Here is a 21,177-nt window from a genome sequence, read left to right on the forward strand (position 1 = left end):
TAGCGGGCTTAAAGGTGGATAAATCCCCAGGCCCAGATGAGATGCATCCCAGGCTGTTATGTGAGGCAAGGGAGGAGATAGCAGGGGCTCTGACACAAATTTTCAGATCCTCTCTGGCCACAGGAGAGGTACCAGAGGACTGGAGGACAGCGAATATGGTACCATTATTAAAGAAGGGTAGCAGGGATAAACCAGGCAATTATAGGCCTGTGAGTCTAACGTCAGTGGTAGGGAAATTATTGGAAAAAAATTCTGAGAGACAAGATTAATCTCCACTTGGAGAGGCAGGGATTAATCAGGGATAGTCAGCATGACTGTGTCAGGGGGAAATTTCTATGGTTTCTATGGATTGAATTTTTTGAGGAGGTGACAAGATGTGTAGATGAGGGCAGTTGATGTAGTCTACATGGACTTCAGTAAGGTTTTTGATAAGGTCCTACATGAGAGATTGGTTAAGAAGGTCAGAGTCCATGGGGTGCAGGGTAATTTGTCAAATTGGATCCAAAATTGGCTTAGTGGAAGGAGGCAGAGGGTGATGGTCAAGGGTTGTTTTTGCGAAAAAAGGCCTGTGACCAGTGGGATACCACAGGGAACAGTGCTGGGACCCTTGCTGCTTGCAGTGTACATTAATGATTTAGATATGAATATAGGAGGTATGATCAGTAAGTTCGCAGACGACACGAAGATTGGCGGTGTCTAAATTAGTGAGGAGGAAAGCCTTAGATTACAGGACGATATAGATGGGCTGGTAAGATGGGTGGAGCAGTGACAGATGGAATTTAATCCTGAGAAATGTGAGGTGATGCACTTTGGAGGACTAACAAGGCAAGGGAATATACAATGGCAGGGTCCTAGGGAGTACAGAGGATCAGAGGGACCTTGGGGTGCATGTCCATAGATCATTGAAGGCAGCAGCACAGATAGATAAGGTGGTTAGGAAGGCATACGGGATATTTGCCTTTATTAGCCGAGGCATAGAATATAAGAGCAGGGAGGTTACGTTAGAGCTTTATAAAACCCGAGTTAGGCCACAGCTGGAGTACTGTGTACAGTTCCGGACACCACACTATAGGAAGGATGTGATTGTGCTGGAGAGGGTGCAGAGGAGATTCACCAGGATGTTGCCTGGGCTGGAGCATTTCAGCTATGAAGAGAGACTGGATAGGCTAGGGTTCTTTTCCTTGGAGCAGAGAAGGCTGAGGGGGAACCTGATTGAGGTATACAAAATTATGAGGAGCACTGATAGGATAGGACGGAACATTTTCCCTTAGCAGAGGGATCAATAACCGGGGGCATAGATTTAAGGTAAGGGGCAGGAGGTTTAGAGGGGATTTGAGGAACATTTTTTTCACCCAGAGGGTGTTGGAATCTGGAACACACTACCTGAAGGGGTGGTGGAGGCAGGAGCCCTCACAACATTTAAGTAGTATTTGGATGAGCACTTGAAACGTCATAGCTATGGGCAAAGTGCGGGAAAATGGGATTAGATTGGATGGGTGCTTGATGGTCGGCGCAGGCGCGTTGGGCCTGTTTCTGTGCTGTTAAACTCTATGACCACTAATCTTCGCAGTATTGTATTATTTTTCTTTCAATTTGATACTATCCTTAACTTCCTTAGTTAGCCATTGATGGTGCATCCTTCTCAGAGTCTTTCTTTCTCAATGATATATATCTTTGCTGAGAGTTATGAAATATCTCCTTAAATGTCTGCCACCCATGTTATGATCACTGTTGCCGAAAGGCTCCTTAACTATGAGGTCATTAATTAATTAATCCTGTCTCTTTGCACATTACCAGGTCTAAAATAACCTGCTCCCTGGTTGGCATTAGAATATAGTGTTCCAAGAAATTTTCCTGAATACACTATGAACTCATCTTCCAGGCTACCTTTGCCAATCTGATTCGTCCAATCTATAAGAAGACTAAAATCACCCATGATTATTGCAGTATCCTTCTTACAAGTTGCCATTATTTCTTCCTGTATACTCTGTCCTACACAGTGTAGCTATTGTTAGGGGGATTATAAACTACTCCCACAAGTGACTTCTTACCTTTGCTATTTCTTATCTCTACCCAAACTGCTCCTATGGGAATTTTATGCTGGTGGCAGGGGGTCTTGGCAACAGGGGAAACAGACGCCGAGACCCTATCTCTTTTCTGTAAGGCCTGCCAAATTTATTGCCAATCAGGCACTTGAGTGGACCGCAAAGGGCTTTCCATAGGATTTAGGACCCCGTCGCTGGAAGTCCCATCCTTGGAGAGCTGCCAGCCAATTAGAGGCCGGCAGTCGTAACGCTACTGCGAAGGCTTGAGATGACCACCTTGGAGGCCGAGGATCGTTGCTGGACCCAGGCCTCAGATAGGTCAGGGTGAGAGGGGAGGGGTGAGTCGCCCCTCAGCAACCCCCCTTCCCGATGCTGGGTCCCTCAATCAGGCACTAAATGCCTTTGAATGAGGGGCCCTGCACTCCTCACCACCACCACCACCCCCACCCCCCCACAGCCAAGAAGCAGCCCACACAGTTTTTCGTTCCGTGCATGCCATGCGGTGACAGGGCCACCGCGGGATGGGTATTTGTGGCTGCGGCAGAAAGAGGCCCTTAATTGGGACTTAATTACCTAGTTAAGGGCCTTAACTAGTGGCAGAGCAGGAAGGTCGTTCACAGGCCTTCCTGCCCTGGACTAAGTTTCGGCAGAGGCAGTAAGGTGGCGGGAACACCCCCCTAGCATTTCAACCAATTTTATGCCCTCCCTGCCGCCAAACCCACCGCGGGGGAAGAGCATAAAATTCCCCCCATATCTTGATCTTCTGAACTAAGGTCATCTGTCACTACTGTATTAATGTCAACCTTAATTAACAGTGCTATCCCACCACCTTTTCCTAACTTCCTGTTCTTCTGAAGTATCAAATACCCTTGAATATTTAGGTCCCAATCTTGGTCACTGAAATAACTATCAGGGCATACATATTTATTTCTATTTGTGCTATCAGCTCATCAGTTTCATTCCGAATGCTGTGCGCATTCAGATACAGAGCCTTTAATTCTATCTTTTTACCATTCTTGCAAACTCTGGCTTTATCTTCAATTTATACGCTCTGTCCCTTCCTGCCACTCTCTTGTTAGCTACCCTGCTCTATTGCCTTGTCCTTTCTGTTTAATTTACCACATCTCCCCTTACGTAATCCCTCTCCCCAAGGTAACAGCGGAGTGGACCCCCACAAACAATAACTTTTCAATTTCCACTTTTCCAATTATGGTCACCTGTGATACCTAATCCTGTTATCCAGACAGGTTAATGGCCAGCTATAATATTTACTCCTGTTATTTGGGATTAAGAAGGCCCTGAAAGTAAAAGAATTGAACAGTGAATACCGTGAAAATGATGAGAACTCACCATTAAGAATTGCAGCATGAGTCCCACCACACGCTGCCTGCTTTATCTTTCCAACTCCTTTAAATGGGAGATGTTTTGGTACATTCACCTGCAATAAAAACATAAATTTACAATGAAGGAAAGTTACCATCACTTTGAGAGATTTTTCACGCTTCCCAGTTACCACAGAAAGAGTGCACCCAGAACAGTAAACAGTGTCCTAATATGGTCCTGCTCCACTTATCATTACCTCTATACCCAGTACTCTGTTCACGAAACCCAACAATTGATTGGTCTTTAAATACCTGCACTCTCATTTTAAGGGAACTTTGTATTGTATCCCTAGGGTTCATCCACAACTTTGAGCACCTGCCTTCTGACTGATTTACACATCAACCACCTGCCTGTGCTCAGACAGCTAACCTCGGAAAGTTTTGGGGACTTTGCTCTTCCTTGACGGAGACAAAGAAACAGCTAACCAAAACCAAATTCAGGTTTACTCTTTGATAATGTTGTCCACAGAATACGGAAATATTTCCTCTTTGGTGTTCTCATTCGAGAAAAGAAAAAAAATCTAATTTAATATTCATTGCTATCAAAACAGAAAACGTAGGACAATCACAAAATAAGCTGCAACTTCCTAGAGATGAAATTATTTTTAAATATCTTAAAATATAAAAACAAACTGTCCCTTTGAAAGCAAGGATTAAAAATAAATCTCCAATTACAGATCAGATCATTTTCTCTGTAACTGAAACAGCCTGTGATCCCAACACAGAATAGTATCAAAATCAAGCAGTTTTAAAATAGTGGGAGCTAACGCCATATACCAGAAATATCAAGTGACAATGGGTTATTTCTGCTGTAGAAACCAGGTAGCCCAGAGGGTCAGGTTAGGAACTCAGCAGTGAGTCTGACCTTCACTCTGAGCTACTGGTTATGCTTACATGCTGTGTCACCATTAAGCATGGGTTTTGACATTGGAGATCTCTCAGCCTTTCTCTCTGGATGGAGAACTTCCATACATACCTGTGTGGCCTCAGTAACTGCAGAAAACTGAAGATACTCAGAGTTGCCCCAGCCAAACAGATCCCCATCTTCGGATACGGCTAAGCAGAAGTCTCCATATGTTGCTGTCTGTACAATATTGACTCCAGCAACATCACCTGCCAGCCTTGTCAGTTTACAGCTTATACCATAGTGACCGAGACCTAAGTAAAGAATTATCAGGGTAGGTTTTTCTTGTTTTTAAATAAAAAGAATTAACTCTTTAAACAAAGGCAATTAAAATCTTTCTACAGGCACACTAGTCATCAGGGCAATCCCGTTATTCACAGATAGCACTGGGCAACACGATTGATAATGGAGGTGAACTTGTGGAAACTCAATGGCAGCAATATTAAACAAGGACTTTACCTGAGCTTTCAAAATAGGGGTGTCAAAGCATTGATGGGGTGGAGAACAGGTTGTGGAGGTTACCATTCAAAGAGAAATGGGATTGAAGAAATTACTGAACAAATTACCAGAACCTGGAGTGCAGCCTAAGGGATCCTGAGGGAAGCTGGGGAAACAATTTTTCAGAAAGGAAATTTGTGCTAGATGATTGCAGTTTGTGACCTTTCTCTTTACAAAAGGAAGCATGGATGAGGCCAGAAGTTACAGGGCAATCAGTCTGTTACTGGGGTCTGTAATATGGGATGGATTAATCAGGATTTCTAAAGGCAGGCTGTTTTGTTCATGATATAGACTTCGTCAAACAAATAAAAGAGAGGATAAAGGAAACAGTGGTTGTTCTACCTTATCAAATGCTTTTGGAAAGTCCACGATTTATGGCAAAGATAATTGTACGTGGATTTAAAGAATTAGATCGTTACTAAGAGGGGCTGGGGATTGAGCAGGAGTGAGTGGTTAGACTGGTTCATGTGGAGAAAATACCAGCATTGGATGGGATATGTGCTGGAACATTCCATGATTCTATGAAATTTCAAATATTATTTGCCCCTTTTAGACAGCTAATATCTCCTTTCCTCATCATGAATGACAGAGTGAACTATAAATGTGAATGTAAAGCACCTTTTCAGTTTTGATCTGTCAACTTTACAAGAGCTGTTTCAAAGTTTGGTGTTTAAAAGCTATCTCCCTGTTCCTTCAGCTTTGCCATGACCATTCCAAAGCAAGACATGGGTAAGTAGCCACAAACATCAATCACAAACATGCAGAAATAAATTTTAATAAGCATCCCGAACGACCACGGTTGTGGCCTTATGACAAGTTACAAACAGAACCTGAAGACTGATTTATTGGTCAGATTCCCTCAGAAACTGGAACTCAGACTTGTGCAAAATTGACACAAGTCAAGAAACAAATTGTGAAGCATTAGTAGGTGTGAAAATCCATATTGAGTCTATACAATTCCAGTGCAATCCACAGCAACATCTTCAGTATGTGTCTGCAGCTCGAGGAACTTCGGCTCAAGAGCTGGAATCTGAGCTTCAGCTATTACAATACATCAGGGAGGGGGAAAGTTACCTCGACACTTTGTTCCAGGAGGCAGTCACCTCTTAGGTTAAGTACTTCAGATTTAGTCTGTGGTCAGGGACAGGACTGGTGTGAGAGAAATGGGTTTTGATTCATGGGGCACAGGCACCAGTACTTTGGGGCGGGGAGGAGGGAAAGTGCTGTTCTGTTGAGCCTTGCTGGGACCAGTGTCCTTGTGAATCGAATAACTAGGGCTGTAGATAGGGCTTTAAAGTAAATAATTGGGGGGAAGGGAGTGTGGCGGGGGTTCGGGTGAGGGGAAATTTAAAAAGGTAATGAGAAAGGACAAGGCAATAGTGCACGGTAGTGATATGGGTAATGATAACCAGAGTGTGACAGGAAGTAGGGAAAATGGTAAAACGCAAAATTAAAGGCTGTTTATCTGAATGCACACAACATTTGTAACAAAATAGAATCATATGATAGCCATTGCAGAGATGTGGCTGCAAGGTGAACAAGGCTGGGGACCAAATATTCAACGTTATTTGACATTTTGAAACGATAGGAAGAAAGGAAAAGGAAGTATCTCTGTTAATAAAGGATGAGATCAGCACAGTAGTGAGAAACTATCTTGGTTTGGAAGATCAAGATATAGAACCAGTTCGGGTAGAGATAAGGTATAGCAAGGGAAAGAAGTCACTGGTGGGAGTAGTCTTATAGGACCCTAACAGGAGCTACACAGTAGGACAAAGTATAAATTAAGAAATAATGGGGGCTTGCAACAAAGGTACTACAATAATTGCGAGCAACTTTGAAACCATCAAAGGATGAGTTTAAAAAGTAACAAATTGATTCCTGACAACGCAGCTGAGCACCAACGTAATCATTGTGCTCCCTAGCTGCGCACATGTGCAGAATGGTATTTTGCCGTAAGGTGCTATGCATGCGCAGCCTATGTCAGCACCCAGCTTGCTAGGACTAATTTGCGCATGTGCGTGGAAATGTCATCATGCACTGGAACGTCATCGCGTATCCAGACGCCACCCCACCCCCACCCGACGGTTCTTCGCACATGTGTCAACCTGGGTCATGGGTCATTGGATAGACATATGGATGAAAATGGAATAGTGTAGGTCAGATGGTTTCACAGGTCGGCGCAACATCGAGGGCCGAAGCGCCTGTACTGCGCTGTAATGTTCTAATTCTAACCTCAGCACGAGTTTTTGAAAGTGGAAAGAGGAGAATTTCCATGCAGCCATAATCGTTGTGGATTTGGATTGGAAAGAGGAGAGTTTTCTTGACGTCATAGTCGCTGTGGATTTGGATTTGGATGTGGAAAGAGATTTTCCTTTCAAGATTGCTTAAAGCTGAGTTGATCTGCTATTGTTTGTTCTGAAATGCTTTCCACTTCCATTGATGGGGCTGTGTGGAGCCAGCACGTGTGCTCCAGTCTAGCGCACTGCACCGAAATCCATTCACGACGAGGAACAGTTTTCCAGCGCATCAGTTTATTTCTCAAGTTTCTACGGCGTGCCTTCAGTATTTCTCATCTCATGTTTCCCATGTGATCCATTAACAGCCTTCCTGAACTGCAAATGATGATGGTTACTTCGATCGATTCCACAGAGCAGTTCCTTGCCACCTTCACAACCCTGGAATTCGAGAGGTATGACCTCTTCAGCAGTAAACTGGAGATGTTTCAACAGGTAGCATGGTCTGCAGGCACATCTCAATGTGCCTTGTTATGCTCAATTGTGTTAATAATGCTGTTTAAATGCTTGTTGCTGTTGTTACAGGCAACGGGGGAGTCCATTCAAGAAAGTAAGCCCCCGTATGTTTGAGAGAACTAGAGGCGGCAAATCAAAATTCCCAGCTGCTTTAAGTATGCCTCGGTGAGGCTGTGTTGTGTCTGGACTGGACAGGCATGCATCCGTTCTGGGCTGTGAGGCCTTCATCACTGTGAAATTCAATGCGATCAAGAACAGACTGTGTGTCAACTCCAACCATCTTGTACATACCAGTCATGTTTTGGATCCAGAATGTTTACGCTTCTATGCAAGGAGACAATAACTGAACCAGGAGGAAGTAGAAGAGTTGGTCAAGCTGCAGGAAAGGAACAAACAGCTGAAGGATTACATCCAGCGTTCATTCAATAAGAGCGTGACCCTTAGTGACATCAGAAACGTAAAGACCCGGCTCAAAACAGGGGATGATAACATGGGTGCACTGTGATACACTGGAGAAGATTCAGCAGGACGGGGCTACTGTGCGTGTTGGTCTGCAAGGAAAGAACATCCTCTAAATTGCCTTCATGACAAGGCCCACCTGCAGGCCTTTCCTGAACTGTTCATGGACGGAATTTATAAAGTTAACAAATGTGGCTACCCTCTGTACCAGGTGATGGTGCAGGACAATGTTACTGGAGCAGGGCTGTGTTCTATGCCATGGTGAGGAATGAGATGGCCGAGATTGTGGGCGATTTTGTTGAATTCATGGGATCCAGCGCCAGCCATATGAGGACGTGGATAAGGACATCGATGAGATCAATTCGATCAGGAAGCATCTCCCAGCTGCTATGGTTCTCCTCTGTCAATTCCATGTAATGCAGAGCATGAGGAGGAAAATCAGCAGCTACCCACTGAACGGTGAACTGAGGGATGAGTTGTTTATGACCTACAAGGAAATGGTTCATGCACCTTTGGAGGAGAAAATAATGAGTGGCGTACAAAGCATTGAGTCAGAGAATGGCAACATAAAGCACCTGCTCCACTCCTCCTCATCCATGAAGGAATGTATCTCAGCGCTGATCTTCCATGGGAGCGCTCCTATTCCACATTCCTGCAGGGAGCCTCTTTCAAGCGCATCGCAGAGGCACCAGCAGATCTACAATCCTTCTCTGCAGGATTCACCAGTCACGCTGTGAAGCTGATGCATCAGGATCATAGCCACCTTCATCGAGTAAGTGTCAAGCAACAGGACGAAGCCACAGTGACTGTGAATTCCGGTGCCAAAGAATACATAATGCAGACATGATGGCTGAGCTACCTGCAGCTGCATCTTCTCCATGCAGACTTTGTTGCCCTGCAAACATACTATTGTGCAGCGGCATCTCGGTCTGTCTCTGGAGAGGCTCACCCCTAACTGCCGCACATCTCAGACACCCACAAGGACAAACATGACTGCTGCCATTGCAATTACAGAGGAACAGCCAAGGCCCCTGAACTACAATGAGAAATACCGTTTGCTTTCGGATCAATTGTCTCAGTTACAACAGACCGTTCTGCAGAGCGGAATGGCGTCTTTCCGCACCCAACACAGCAGTGGGCACTGGCACATGCCCAGCTGTTTCCTCATCCGCCCTTGAAAACCCTGCAGAGCCTTGTGAGACTCCATGATTGCCAGCTGCTGCCTGTCAAGCAGCGAGGACATCCAAAGGGGTCAAGCGCTTGGGGAACATTCAGTAAGAGACAGCACACAAAAAGAAACAAGCATGCAGTGTCCAGTGGTAGTGCAAATGTGAATGTTCTTGCTGATTCCACAACTGCTGGAGTGGGAGTGCATCCACACCATTGTCCATCGCCTATGCGGGCTCCTGGGTCAGCAACACCTCCCTTGAATGATACTCCTTGTTCACCAATATGTCCACTGACTCACCCCTCTCCATCCCCATACTTTCCGTGGCGGGGTGAGGATAGCAGGGGAGCGACGAGGTCATCGGGGTCAAACAAGGCTGTGCGCTTCTTTACAACCTGCTTCACAGTGGCTAGTCACACCTCATCCAAGATCAACTTCCATCTGGATTCAATGTTAAGGAATGTATTTGGTGACAGCACAACCAACACTTGGTGCACTATTAGCCCACATGCAAATGAAGTCTCACTGGCTGAAACATCCCAATCACCCGCCACACCACCCCATGGCCACTTCCTCCTCCCCCTGACCCCCCCCCCCCCACCACTCCCAGCTACACCCTGCTTAGATACATTTAAAGCGAAGGTATATAAAAGCATAAAGGTGAAAGAAATAGAAGGAAATTTCATTGGATGGAAGCTCTGACACTGATATTTCTTTTCATGTAAAACATGCCTTTGAGACTACAATCCTTTTCTGGTGTCAGAGTTAAGGACGGCATTCAAGCAATGGAGACAGTGCAGGGGAAGAAACAAGGATGTGCTGAGCAACCTTTTCATGCTGTGGAGCTTGTCACGATGTGAAAAGGAACCTTGCATTTTATGGACGTAGCGGAAACTGGGATGCATCATAGAAACATAGAAAATAGGAGTAGGCCATTCGTCCCTTCGAGCCTGCTCCGCCATGCATTATGATCATGGCCAACTCAGTAACCTGTTCCCGCTTTCCCCCCATATCCTTTGATCCCTTTAAACTCAAGAGCTATATCTAACTCCTTCTTGAAAACATACAATGTTTTGGCCTCAAGTGCTTTCTGTGGTAGCGAATTCCACGGGCTCACCACTCTCTGGGTGAAGAAATTTCTCCTCATCTCAGTCCTGAAAGGTTTACCCCGTATCTTGAGACTATGACCCCTGGTTCTGGACTCCCCCACCATCGGGAACATCCTTCCTGCGTTTACCCTCTCAAGTCCTGTGAGAATTTTATAGGTTTCTATGAGATTCCCCCCTCACTCTTCTGAACTCCAGCAAATATAATCCTAACTGACTCAATCTCTCCTCATACATCAGTCCCGCCATCCCAGGAATCAGTCTGGTAAACCTTCGCAGAAAAAAAAAGTCAACTGCAGCTCACACTCTGGTGATTTTTCACTGACTTTGCCTTCTTCACATGCACAGTAAATTAGCAGAATAGAGAGCCCAATTTTCATTCGCTGCGAGGCACCCTGGGAACAACCTCTTCAGTTCTGCATACCTGTCTTTTTTGCAAGAATGTTGGTGACACAAAACTCATGTATCCACAGAGCAATGTCTTTAATGCTTTGACGCATCAATGGGGGCGTTTTCAAGTTCATGCTCCTGTGTTTGTCTGTACTTAATAATCCATTAAACTCGGAAATGTCGAGGTTACTTTGTTGCTACTGTTCCCTAATTTTCAACTGTACTTCAGATATTCCAGCTGTCTAGTGCCTGCCTTTTGCGTACCCCTACAGGCAGTTCTGATTTCAACCACGCACCTAAGGACTTTGGTAATCATTGCAGTAACACATCACAAGACAACATATGTCCACGATTATTATTCCTTCCTCACCAGTAATGTGATGGATGAACCTGTCTGCTGCAGCAGAGGTATCTAAAGTTGAGAGCAATGCATCATCCTCCCCACGCACACTCTCTCACTCAGCAGCTACACTTTGTAACCCCACAGTATATGCCCCTCCCCCCCACCCCCTCACCCCACACACACACACACACACTCTCCCTCACTTGCTGACCCCAACAGTTTGACACGTGTGCTGGCCTGGTGCTCAGACTGGCTCTGTATTAGCTCACGCAACAGCAGTGGACATTCTGCCCAGATGTTTTTGATCATTTGCAGAGGGGCTACTATGGCCAGCCAACCTGATCTTTGCTTTCATGGACAGCCTGGAGGAGGAGATGCAGCGACTCCTAGTCTGTGACATCTTAGACCTGTATTCTTCTACCCCCACAGTCTCTTTCTGTCCGTTCCCCCTTGTCTACTTCCCCTCCTCCCCAGTCTCTTGCTCGCAGTCTCCCTTCTCTCCCCTGCCCTGCCTATCTTATCACTCTCAATATCTTTCCCCCTTCCCCAGTGAGGGGAAGAGAGGCGGCGATCGCGGGAGGGAGCAGCTAGGGCGCAAGTGAGTGGCCGGCAGGTAGTCTGGTGGGCCGGGGAGGGGGGGCTGCTGGTTGAAGCGGGGAACAAGCAGCTGATGGGATGAAGTGGCATGGTCGGGAGCGAGTGGCCGACACATTGGGGTGGAGGGGGTGAAGTGGGGAGTGATGGGCTGAGGGAAGGCAGTGGTGAGGTGGGGAGGGAGCAGCAAGCAGACAGGCGTGGGAGGCAGCGGCGAAGAGAAGCACAATGGGAGCAAGTGGCTGATAGGTGGGGGGCAGGGATGGCAAATGGGATTAGGTAGACAGGTCAGGTGTTTTAATGCATCGGTGCAGACTCGATGGGCCGAAGGGCCTCTTCTGCACTGTGTGATTCTGTGATGAAGCCCAAGATCCCATATGCTTTGCTAACTACTCTATCAATATGTCCTTACACCTTCAACGATCTATGCACATGAACCCCCAGGTCCCTCTGTCCCTGCACACACATTAGTACTGTGCTATTAAGCCTATATTGCCTCTCCATATCCCTTCTGCCAAAATACATCACCTAAAACTTCTCTATTAAATTCCATCTGCCCATTCTGCTAGTCTATCTATGCCCTGTTGCAGTTGATTGGTACCATCCTCAAAGTTTGCCACACATCCAAGTTTGACATCATCAGCAAATTTTGGAATTTTACTCTATTCCAATATCCAAATCATTTATGTATGTCAAAAAAAAAGCAGCGGCCTAGCACTGACCCTTGGGGAACACCACTGTCTATCATCCTCCACGCCGAAAAACAACCACTTCGTATAAATCGGTGTTCTGTCCTTAAGCCAATTTTTTTTTTTTAAACTGAAGTTGACACTGACCCTCCTATTCCATGAGCCTCAATTTTGGTAACCAGCCTTTTATGTGATACTTTGTCAAAAGCTTTATAATCCATATAGACAACATCCATTGTTTTCCCTTCATCAACCTTCTGTTACTTCAGCAAAAAATTCAATTAGATTAGTCAAGCATAATCTGCCTTTTACAAAACTGTGCTGGCTCTCCTTCATTAACCACAAACCTCTCAAGTGCCTGTTGACTTATTCCCTGATTAATGTTAAGGCATTAACCCCCACTGATGTTAAACTCACCAGCCTGTGGTTACTGGAATAAGTAATAAGGTATCACATTTGCCACCCTCCAATCCTCTGGCACCTTCCCTGCAGACTAGGGAATTTTGGAAGATTGTGGCAAGCCCTTCCGCTATCTCCATCCCCACTTCCTGAGCATTCTAGGATGCAAGCCATCCAGACCAGGAGACTTATTCACTTTAAGCACAGCCAGCCTTTCCAGTACATCCTTTCTATCGCTTTTCCCTACCCATTAACTCTACCATCTCCTTTTCTAAAATTATTTTGCTGGCATCCTCTTCCTCAGTAAACACAGATACAAAATACTCATTACGTATTCTAGCCTTGTCCTGCACCTCTAAGTATATATCACCCACTTTGTCCCTAATAGGCCCCACCCCACCTTTTACTACCCGCTTACTATTTACATGCTGGTAGAAGATTTTTGGGTTCACTTTTATGGTAATTGCCATTCTATTCTCATTCTCTCTTTACCAGTCTTATTTTCCTCTTCACTTTCCCTTTCAACTTACAGTATTTATCCTAATTCTCACTTGAAGAATTCACTTGACATGCATCATACACCCTCTTTTTTGGTTTCATCATATTCTCAATCTCGCTCGTCATCCAAAGAGCCCTGGTTTTGGATCCTTTACCTTGTTGGAATGTATCTAGCCTGTACCTGAAACATCTCCTGTTTTGTTACTGTTTTTCCTGTCAGTCTTTGGTTCCATTTTACCCTGGCTAGATCCCCTTTCAACCCAGTGAAGTTAGCCCTCTTCCAAATTAAAAGTTCTACTTTAGATTGCTCCTTGCACTTCTCCATTACTAATCTTAATCTTATGATACAATGACACCCTTACCCAAAGTATTCCATCAGACACTTAGTCCAGTTGGCCCACTTCAATTCCCCAGCACCAGATCCTGAACATATTTCCTCTCCTTCTTCAATCTTTACTCTAACATTATCCCAATCGATATTTGGGTAATTAAAGTTCCCCAATATCACCACTCTATATTTCTTACATACCTCAGTGATTCCCCTGCAGATTTGGTCCTCTCGCTCTCTATTTGGAGGTTTATAGAATACCCCACTAACATGATCATACCATTTTGCTTCTCAACTCTAACCAAATGGACTTTGTCCTTGCCCCAAGGCTTCCTCTCTTTCTAACACTACAATATCTTCCCCACTGCAACCCCACCTCTGTTTTTTCCTCCCTATCTTTTCTGAACACTTTGTTTCCTTGAATATTAAGCACGCAGTCCTCACCATTTTAAGCCATGTTTCCCTTATTGCCACTGCATCATATTCCCACACAGTTATTCATACTTGTAGCTCACGAACCTAATTCACCACACTTTCTGCATTTGCATGCATACATTCTTTGTATTCCTCATAGTCTTTAGTCTGCTCCTATCTAATATGGTACTACTTCCTTCTCTAGTTTATCCAACGCTCTCACTTTATGCACCTTATTCCTCTTTTCCACTTCTATATACTGGTGCCCAACCTCCTGCCAATTTAGTTTGAACCCTCCCCAACCATTAACATGTATAGAGGACTGGCTAATCACCACAGATAACAGAGAGTCAGAATAATTGAGTCATTTTCAGGTTGGAAACTAACTAGTGGGGTGCCACAGTGATCGGTGCTGGGTCCTCAACTATTTACAAATCTATGACTGTACAGGGTGTTAGTGAGACCGCACCTAGAGTACTGCATACAGTTTTGGTCTCCTTACTTAAGGAGGGAGACACTTGCATTGGAGCAGTTCAGGGAAGGTTCACTCAGCTGATTCCTGGAAAGGGGTTGTCTTATGAGGAAAAGTTGAGCTTGTTGGGCGTACATTCATTAGTTTAGACAAATGAGAGGTGATCTTATTGAAACATATAAAATTCTAAGGGTCCTTGACAGTGTAGATTGAGAGGATGGCTCCCCTCAAGGGGAATCTAGAACTAGGGGGCATGGTTTCAGAATAAGTTGCTGCCCATTTAAGATGGAAATGAGGACAAACTTCTCTCAGAGGCTTGTGAATCTCTGGAATTCTTTACCCCAGAAAGCTGTAGAGTCTGAGTCATTAAATATATTCAAGACGGAGGTAGAGATTTTTGAACTATAGAGGGTTCTAGGGAACAGGCAGGAAAGTGGAGCTGAGGTCAAGATCAAAGTAGCCATGATCTTATTGAATGGCAGAATAGTCTTGAGCAGTCTCCTTATCGTCATCTTAAATGGGCGACCCCAGTTGTAGCAAGACATCCCTACTTTGATGTTCCATCCCCCTTGCAATAAAGGCCAACATTCCACTTGCCTTCCTAATTACTTGCTACACTTGCATGCTAACTTTTTGTGTTTCTATAAGAGGACACCCAGATCCCTCTCTACTGCAGCATTCTGTAGTGCCTCTCCACTCAAATAATATTTTGCTTTTCTATTCTTCCTACCAAAGTGGATAACCACACATTTTCCACATTTTACTCCATTTGCCAAATTTTTGTCCACTCAGTTAATCTACCTATATCCCTTTACAAACTCTTCTAACTTAAATTTTCTCCTCTCCTCCAAGCCCCCTCAAAGTTGGCCATTCATCCTGGGGTACAGTTCTGCAGGCACCAGCTGGCCTCTGATACCTTGCCCAAAGAGCCAGTTCTTTAGTGTGAGCTGTTTCAGAAGAGCTGGATTTGATTTTCCTCCAAAATCCATGCGCACACAACTTTCCAACTGGAGAACAGGACAGCAATTAGGGGTGGGAACATTGTTTGGTAATATAAAGTGACCTAATTGGTTCAGCAACTTGGAGGAGAGATCAAACTTGGGATTGCCCTGGTCCAGAATGCTATCAGTCCATAAGTTTTTGACCTGACAGTACAATTTGTAACAAATCAGATGCTCACTTTCCCAAGTACTGTACCTTTCCAACCCTGTTAAATGAGAGCTTTCCAAATTAATCTGTTAATAAAAGAGAATACCTACAGCAATTGTCTTATGATGCATTTGAATGAATCTGTAATACAAATCATTACAGCTCTTGGGGACATGTCCGAAATGATCCAGAATCCTGTGAATTGTAGGTAGAAACAGTTTTGCCCTATCTAAATCCTTCATGATTTTGAATGCCTTAACATTCTCTGCTCTAAGGAGATTAACCCCAGCTCTCCATTCTCTTCACATAACTACGTTCCTCATTTCTGGTACCATTCTAGTAAATCTCTGCTGCATTTTCTCTAACGTCTTGACATTCTTCCTAAAATATGGTGCCCAGAATTGGACATAATACTTCAGCTGGAGCCTAACCAGTGATTTATAATTGTGTTTTTGTATTCAATGTCTTTATTTATAAAAGCCCAGGATCACTTCTGCTTTTAAACAGTCTCACCACCTGCCACCTTCAAAGAGTTCTGCTCATAAGTTGATAAATAAATGTTCGAGAGTGAGACCGGCAGGGGGATCAAGAGTGGCAGCAGAGCAGGACCAAGAGCAGCAGTGAGAGCTGAGTAAGTCTGGCTGCGGGGAGGGAGGATAACGAGCTGGGAGTTCAGAGCAGCTGACCACATTTGAGAGGAAAAAAAAGTACGGCATCACAGGAAAGCAGATAGGTGACTGTTCTTTTCTCTCTCTAAACTAGGGCATTTGTTTAAACTAGAAGCTGGAAAATTAAAAATTTCAATTAGGGTATGTATAACAGTAAGTGAATTAATAAGAGTATCAATGCAGAGCAGATCTAGAGGCATTAATTAAAATTGATAGTTTAAATGTGGTACTAACTAGATTCTAAAAGAGGGAATAGATTTGATTTTGAGTATGAATGGGCAGCTGAGACCTGTTGCTTGCAATTCCTATGCCATATGGACACTTCATGTGTCTTGGGGGACCACGTGTGTAGCAAGTGTTGCCAGCTGCCTGAGCTCGAGCTCAGGGTTTCCGAGCTGAAGGGACAGCTGGAGTCGCTGTGGACTATCACGGAGTAGGAGAGCTTCCTGGATCGTACGTGCCAGGAGGTGGTCACCCCACAGGCATAGAGTTCAGGATAGTAGATGGGTGGCCATCCAGAAGAGCAGGAAGAGCAGGAGTCTTTGGGGTGTGTGCCACTCTCAAATGGGTACCCAGCTTTGGAGGCTGTTGGGAGTGACAACACCCTGAAAGAATGCAGTCCAGACTACGGCACCAATGGGTGAGGGACTGCACTTGAGGAACAGCAAAGAGCAGAAATGCAGTCATTATAGCAGATTCAATAGTTAGGGGGACAGATAGGCATTTCTGTAACTGTCATAGTCAGTCCTGCATGGTGTGTTGCTTCACTGATTCCAGGGTAAAGAACATCACAGAGAAGGCACAGAATATTCTACAGGTGGAAGGGAGTGAGCCAGAAGTTGTGGTACGCATCAGTACCAACAATATAGAAAGGGCAGGTACTCATATCCAACTGCCAGATTTTCTGGAGCTAGAGAGGAAGTTAAAGAGTAGGACCTCAAAAGGTAGTAATTACTGGATTACTCCCAGTATCCACACACTCACGAGAGCAGAAATAGGAAGATAGGGAGGATCAATGTGTGGCTGGAGGCATGGTACAGGAGGGAGGATTTCAGATTCTTGGGGGCATTAGGACCATTTCTGGGGCAGGAGGCACCTATTCAGAAGGGACAGGTTACATCTCAACGGGACTGGGACCAATGTCCTCGTGGGGAGGTTCACTAGTGTGGTTGGGGAGAGTTTAAACTAAATTGGCAGGGGCATGGGCACCAGCATACAGAAATAGAAAAGAGGAATGAGGTGCATAAATGATTGAAAGTATTGGATAGTACTAGAGAAGGAAGTAGTACCATAAGTACCATATTAGATAGGAGCCGACTAAGGAGGACAATGAGGAATACAATGACAGATTTAGAATACATGTATGTAAATGCACAGTGTGGGGAATAAGGTTGGTGAGCACAAATAGCTGTGTGGGAAATGATGTAATGGCAATAAGAGAAAAGTGGCTTAAAAATGGTGAGGACTGGGCACTTAATATTCAAGGATACAAAGTGTACAGAAAAGATAGGGAAGGAAAAATGAAGTGACAGTACTGATTAGGGAAGACATTGTTGTGTTGGAAAGAGAGGATTGCCTTAGGGGGCAAGAGCAGAATCCATTTGGTTAGAGTTGAGAAGCATAAAGGGAATGGTCACAATACGGGGGGCATTCTATAGGCCTCCAAATAGTAAGAGAGAGATAGAGGAGCAGATCTGCAGGGAAATCACAGAGATGTGCAAGAACAATAGAACCATGGTATTGGGGGACTTTAATTACCCAAATATCGATTGGGATAATTTTAGAGTAAAACGAAAGGATAAAATGGAACCAAAGACTGACAGGAAAAACATTACCGAAACAATGGGTGATCATTAAGGAGATGTTTCAGGTACAGACTAGGTACATTCCAACAAAGGCGAAAGGTAAGGGAATCAAAGCCAGAACTCCTTGGATGATGAGGGAGATCGAGAAATTGAAGAAACAAAAAAGAGGGTGTATGATGCATGTCAGGTGAATTTGTCAAGCAAAAAGCAGGCCAAATAGAATAAGTTGAAAGGGAAAGTAAAGAGGAAAATAAGATTGACAGAGAGAATGAGAACAGAATGGCAATGAACATAAAAGCGAACCCAAAAATCTTCGACCAGCATGTAAATAGTAAGCGGCAGTAAAAGGTGGGGTGGGACCTATTAGGGACAAAGAGGGTGATATATACTTAGAGGTACAGGACAAGGCTAGAATACGTAATGAGTATTTTGTATCTGTGTTTACTGAGGAAGAGGATGCTGGCAAAATAATTTTAGAAAAGGAGATGGTAGAGTTAATGGACAGGGAAAACTGATAGGAAGGATGCACGAGAAAGGCTGGCTATGCTTCGAGTGGATAACTCGCCTGATGCAGAAGGCTTGCATCCCAGGTTGCTAAAGGAAGTGGGAATGGAGATAGCGGAAGGGCTTGCCATAATCTTCCAATCTACCCTAGATATTGGGGAGGTGCCAGAGGATTGGAAATGTGACACCATTCTTCAAGAAAGCGTGTAAGGACAGTCCTAGCAACTACAGGCCAGTTAGTTTAACATCAGTGGTGGATAAGTTTTTAGAAACAATAATCAGGGGAAAAAAACAAATCAACTTGAAGAGGTTTGAGTTAATTAAGGAGAGCCAGCACAGTGTAGGCCCTGAAAAGTTGGTCAAGTAACGCTTTATACCCAGCATGCTCGAAGGCAGCTAAAGATAAGCGCAGAACTTGAAGTAAGCTAACAGACATGTCGAAGCTTGTGGTTAGGGATATGTGACCGTTAGACTAGACTATTGAACAAGAATAGATAAACGAGGAACAGATATAGGGGAACAAATGGTGGTTATTGTAAACAAGCCTGGACTTGCATCCAGGTGGCTAAATAGCTAATGCTTGCCAAAGATGAGATCATGCTTGAAGATTTGTGCAAAACAAGATCATGTGCGTCATGGGTTGAGCAAAAAGCCTTCAAAGAACATATAAGGGTTAACACTGGAGGGTATTCTCGGCGAGAACCTGGGAACAACTCTCGAAGGCAGGACCCTGAGTCTGGAGGCTCAGTGATCAACCGTGACAAGAGACTGATCACCTCTTGGTTGACGGGTAGTATCTTGTACAAGAAGTGAGACTTGTACATATTTGGTGTCAACAACAGATTTATAAAAGGCAGCTAATGCTTGACTAATTATTTGAATTTTTTGATGAAATAACAGAGAAGATTGATGAAGAGAATGCAGTGGATGTTGTCTTTTTGAATTTTAAGAAAGCATTTGACAAGGTACCACATAAAACACTAGTTAACAAAACACAGGCTCATGGAATAGGACGATCAGTCAGGTCAGATAAAAATTTGGCTTGACAGAAAATAACGAGTCATGGTAAAATGGCTGTTTTCAGACTGGAGGATGGTACACAATGGTGTTCCAAGGGTCAACGCTAGGACCACTGCTTTTTTGAGATATATAAAAAAATGTATTGGATATTGGAAAACTGAATAAAATTTCAAAATTTGCCAATGATACCATAGTTGGGAGGTGTAGCAGACAGTGAGGATGATACCAATTGATCACAACAGGACATAGATAAGCGAGCAGAATGGGTAGAGATGTGGCAGATGGAATTGAATACAGACAAGTGTGAGGTGATGCATTTTGGCAGAAGGGGTACGGAGAGGCAATATAGACTTAATGACACAGTTCTAAGCATGGAGGGACAGAGGGACCTGGGGATGCATGTGTATTGATCTTTGAAGGTGGCAGGACATATTGACAGAGCATATTAGCAAAGCATATGGGATCTTGGGCTTCATAAATAGAGACATTGAGTACAAAAGCAGAGAAGTTAAGCTGAACCTTTATAGAGCTCTGGTTTGGCCCCAACTGGAGTATTGAGTCTACTTCTGGTCATCACACTTTAGGAAGTATGTGAAGGTCCTTCAGAGGGTGCAGAGGAGATTTACCAGAATGGTCCCAGGGATGAGGGGATTTTAGCTTCAAGGTTAGGTTGGAGCAGCTGGGGTTGTTCTCCTTGGAGCAAAAGAGGTTGAGGGGAGATTTGATAAGAGGTGTACAAGATTATGACAGGTTTAGATAAGGTAGACAAAGAAAAACTGTTCCGATTTGCTGACGGTACAAGACTAGGGGACACAGATTTAAGGTTTTGGCGTGAGATGCAGGGGGAATGCGAGAAAGATCTATTTTACACAGTGAGTGGTCATGACCTGGAACTTGCTGCCTACAAGGGTGGTGGAAGCAGAGACAATCAATGATTTTAAAAGGAAGTTGGATGGACATTTGAGGGAAATAAACCTGCAGTGCTCTGGGAATGGAGTGAACTGACAGGATTGCTCTGCAGAGAGCTGGCATGGACTGGATGGGTTAAATGATATCCTTCTGTGCCATAATGATCGAGATGCTTTGTTTTTATTAAAATATCACAAACTGCAGTGCTGAATCCTGAAAGAAACAACTGCTGTGCAACTGAGGAGATAATTAGGCACCCTCACCTGTTTGTCCGTCAGCTCCCCACCCACAGGAATAGATCTCACCCTTCTCTGTTCTGAAGAGGCTGTGATCCTGTCCGCAAGTAACCTGAAAATCACAAAAAGCACACTGATAGTGTGAACAGCTTTCAAACTATAGAAACAATAGTCATCCTACTACATCAGAACTTCAATATCATTCTGCACAGAGATTATTTAAAGAATGAGAATTAATAACTTTCATTTTATATCATTTGAAGGACTTGTTACTCTTTTACTTCCATCATGTAGCTCTTTGTGTTACATTTTTACATCGCTTTTGCCTTCTTACTCCAGATCTTTCAACTGCTGTTGCCGGGGAGCCTCAGTTCTCTCTGGCAGACTATATATTTTTCTTTGTTCATGGGATGCAAACGTCACTGGCATGGCCAACATTTTTTGCCC

The 21,177-nt window shown here is 44.2% G+C and overlaps 1 protein-coding gene across 3 annotated transcripts in view; it reads right to left on the reverse strand.

Moving 5' to 3' along the window:
• Positions 1–21,177, reverse strand: part of rcc1l (RCC1 like) — an 89,241-nt gene that overhangs the window by 50,143 nt on the left and 17,921 nt on the right. For all 3 annotated transcript variants that reach the window (XR_010968729.1, XM_068010017.1, XM_068010018.1), the window contains exons 5-7: positions 20,758–20,842; positions 4,404–4,585; positions 3,396–3,483 (exon numbers count right to left, since the gene is read on the reverse strand). Coding sequence is in view for 2 of the 3 variants with exons in the window: in XM_068010017.1 (XP_067866118.1) it covers positions 3,396–3,483; positions 4,404–4,585; positions 20,758–20,842 (355 nt within the window). In the remaining variant the exon portion in view is untranslated. The remainder of the gene's footprint in view (positions 1–3,395; positions 3,484–4,403; positions 4,586–20,757; positions 20,843–21,177) is intronic.

Source organism: Heterodontus francisci, chromosome 30 (genome assembly GCF_036365525.1).
Source record: "Heterodontus francisci isolate sHetFra1 chromosome 30, sHetFra1.hap1, whole genome shotgun sequence".
Taxonomy (NCBI): domain Eukaryota; kingdom Metazoa; phylum Chordata; class Chondrichthyes; order Heterodontiformes; family Heterodontidae; genus Heterodontus; species Heterodontus francisci.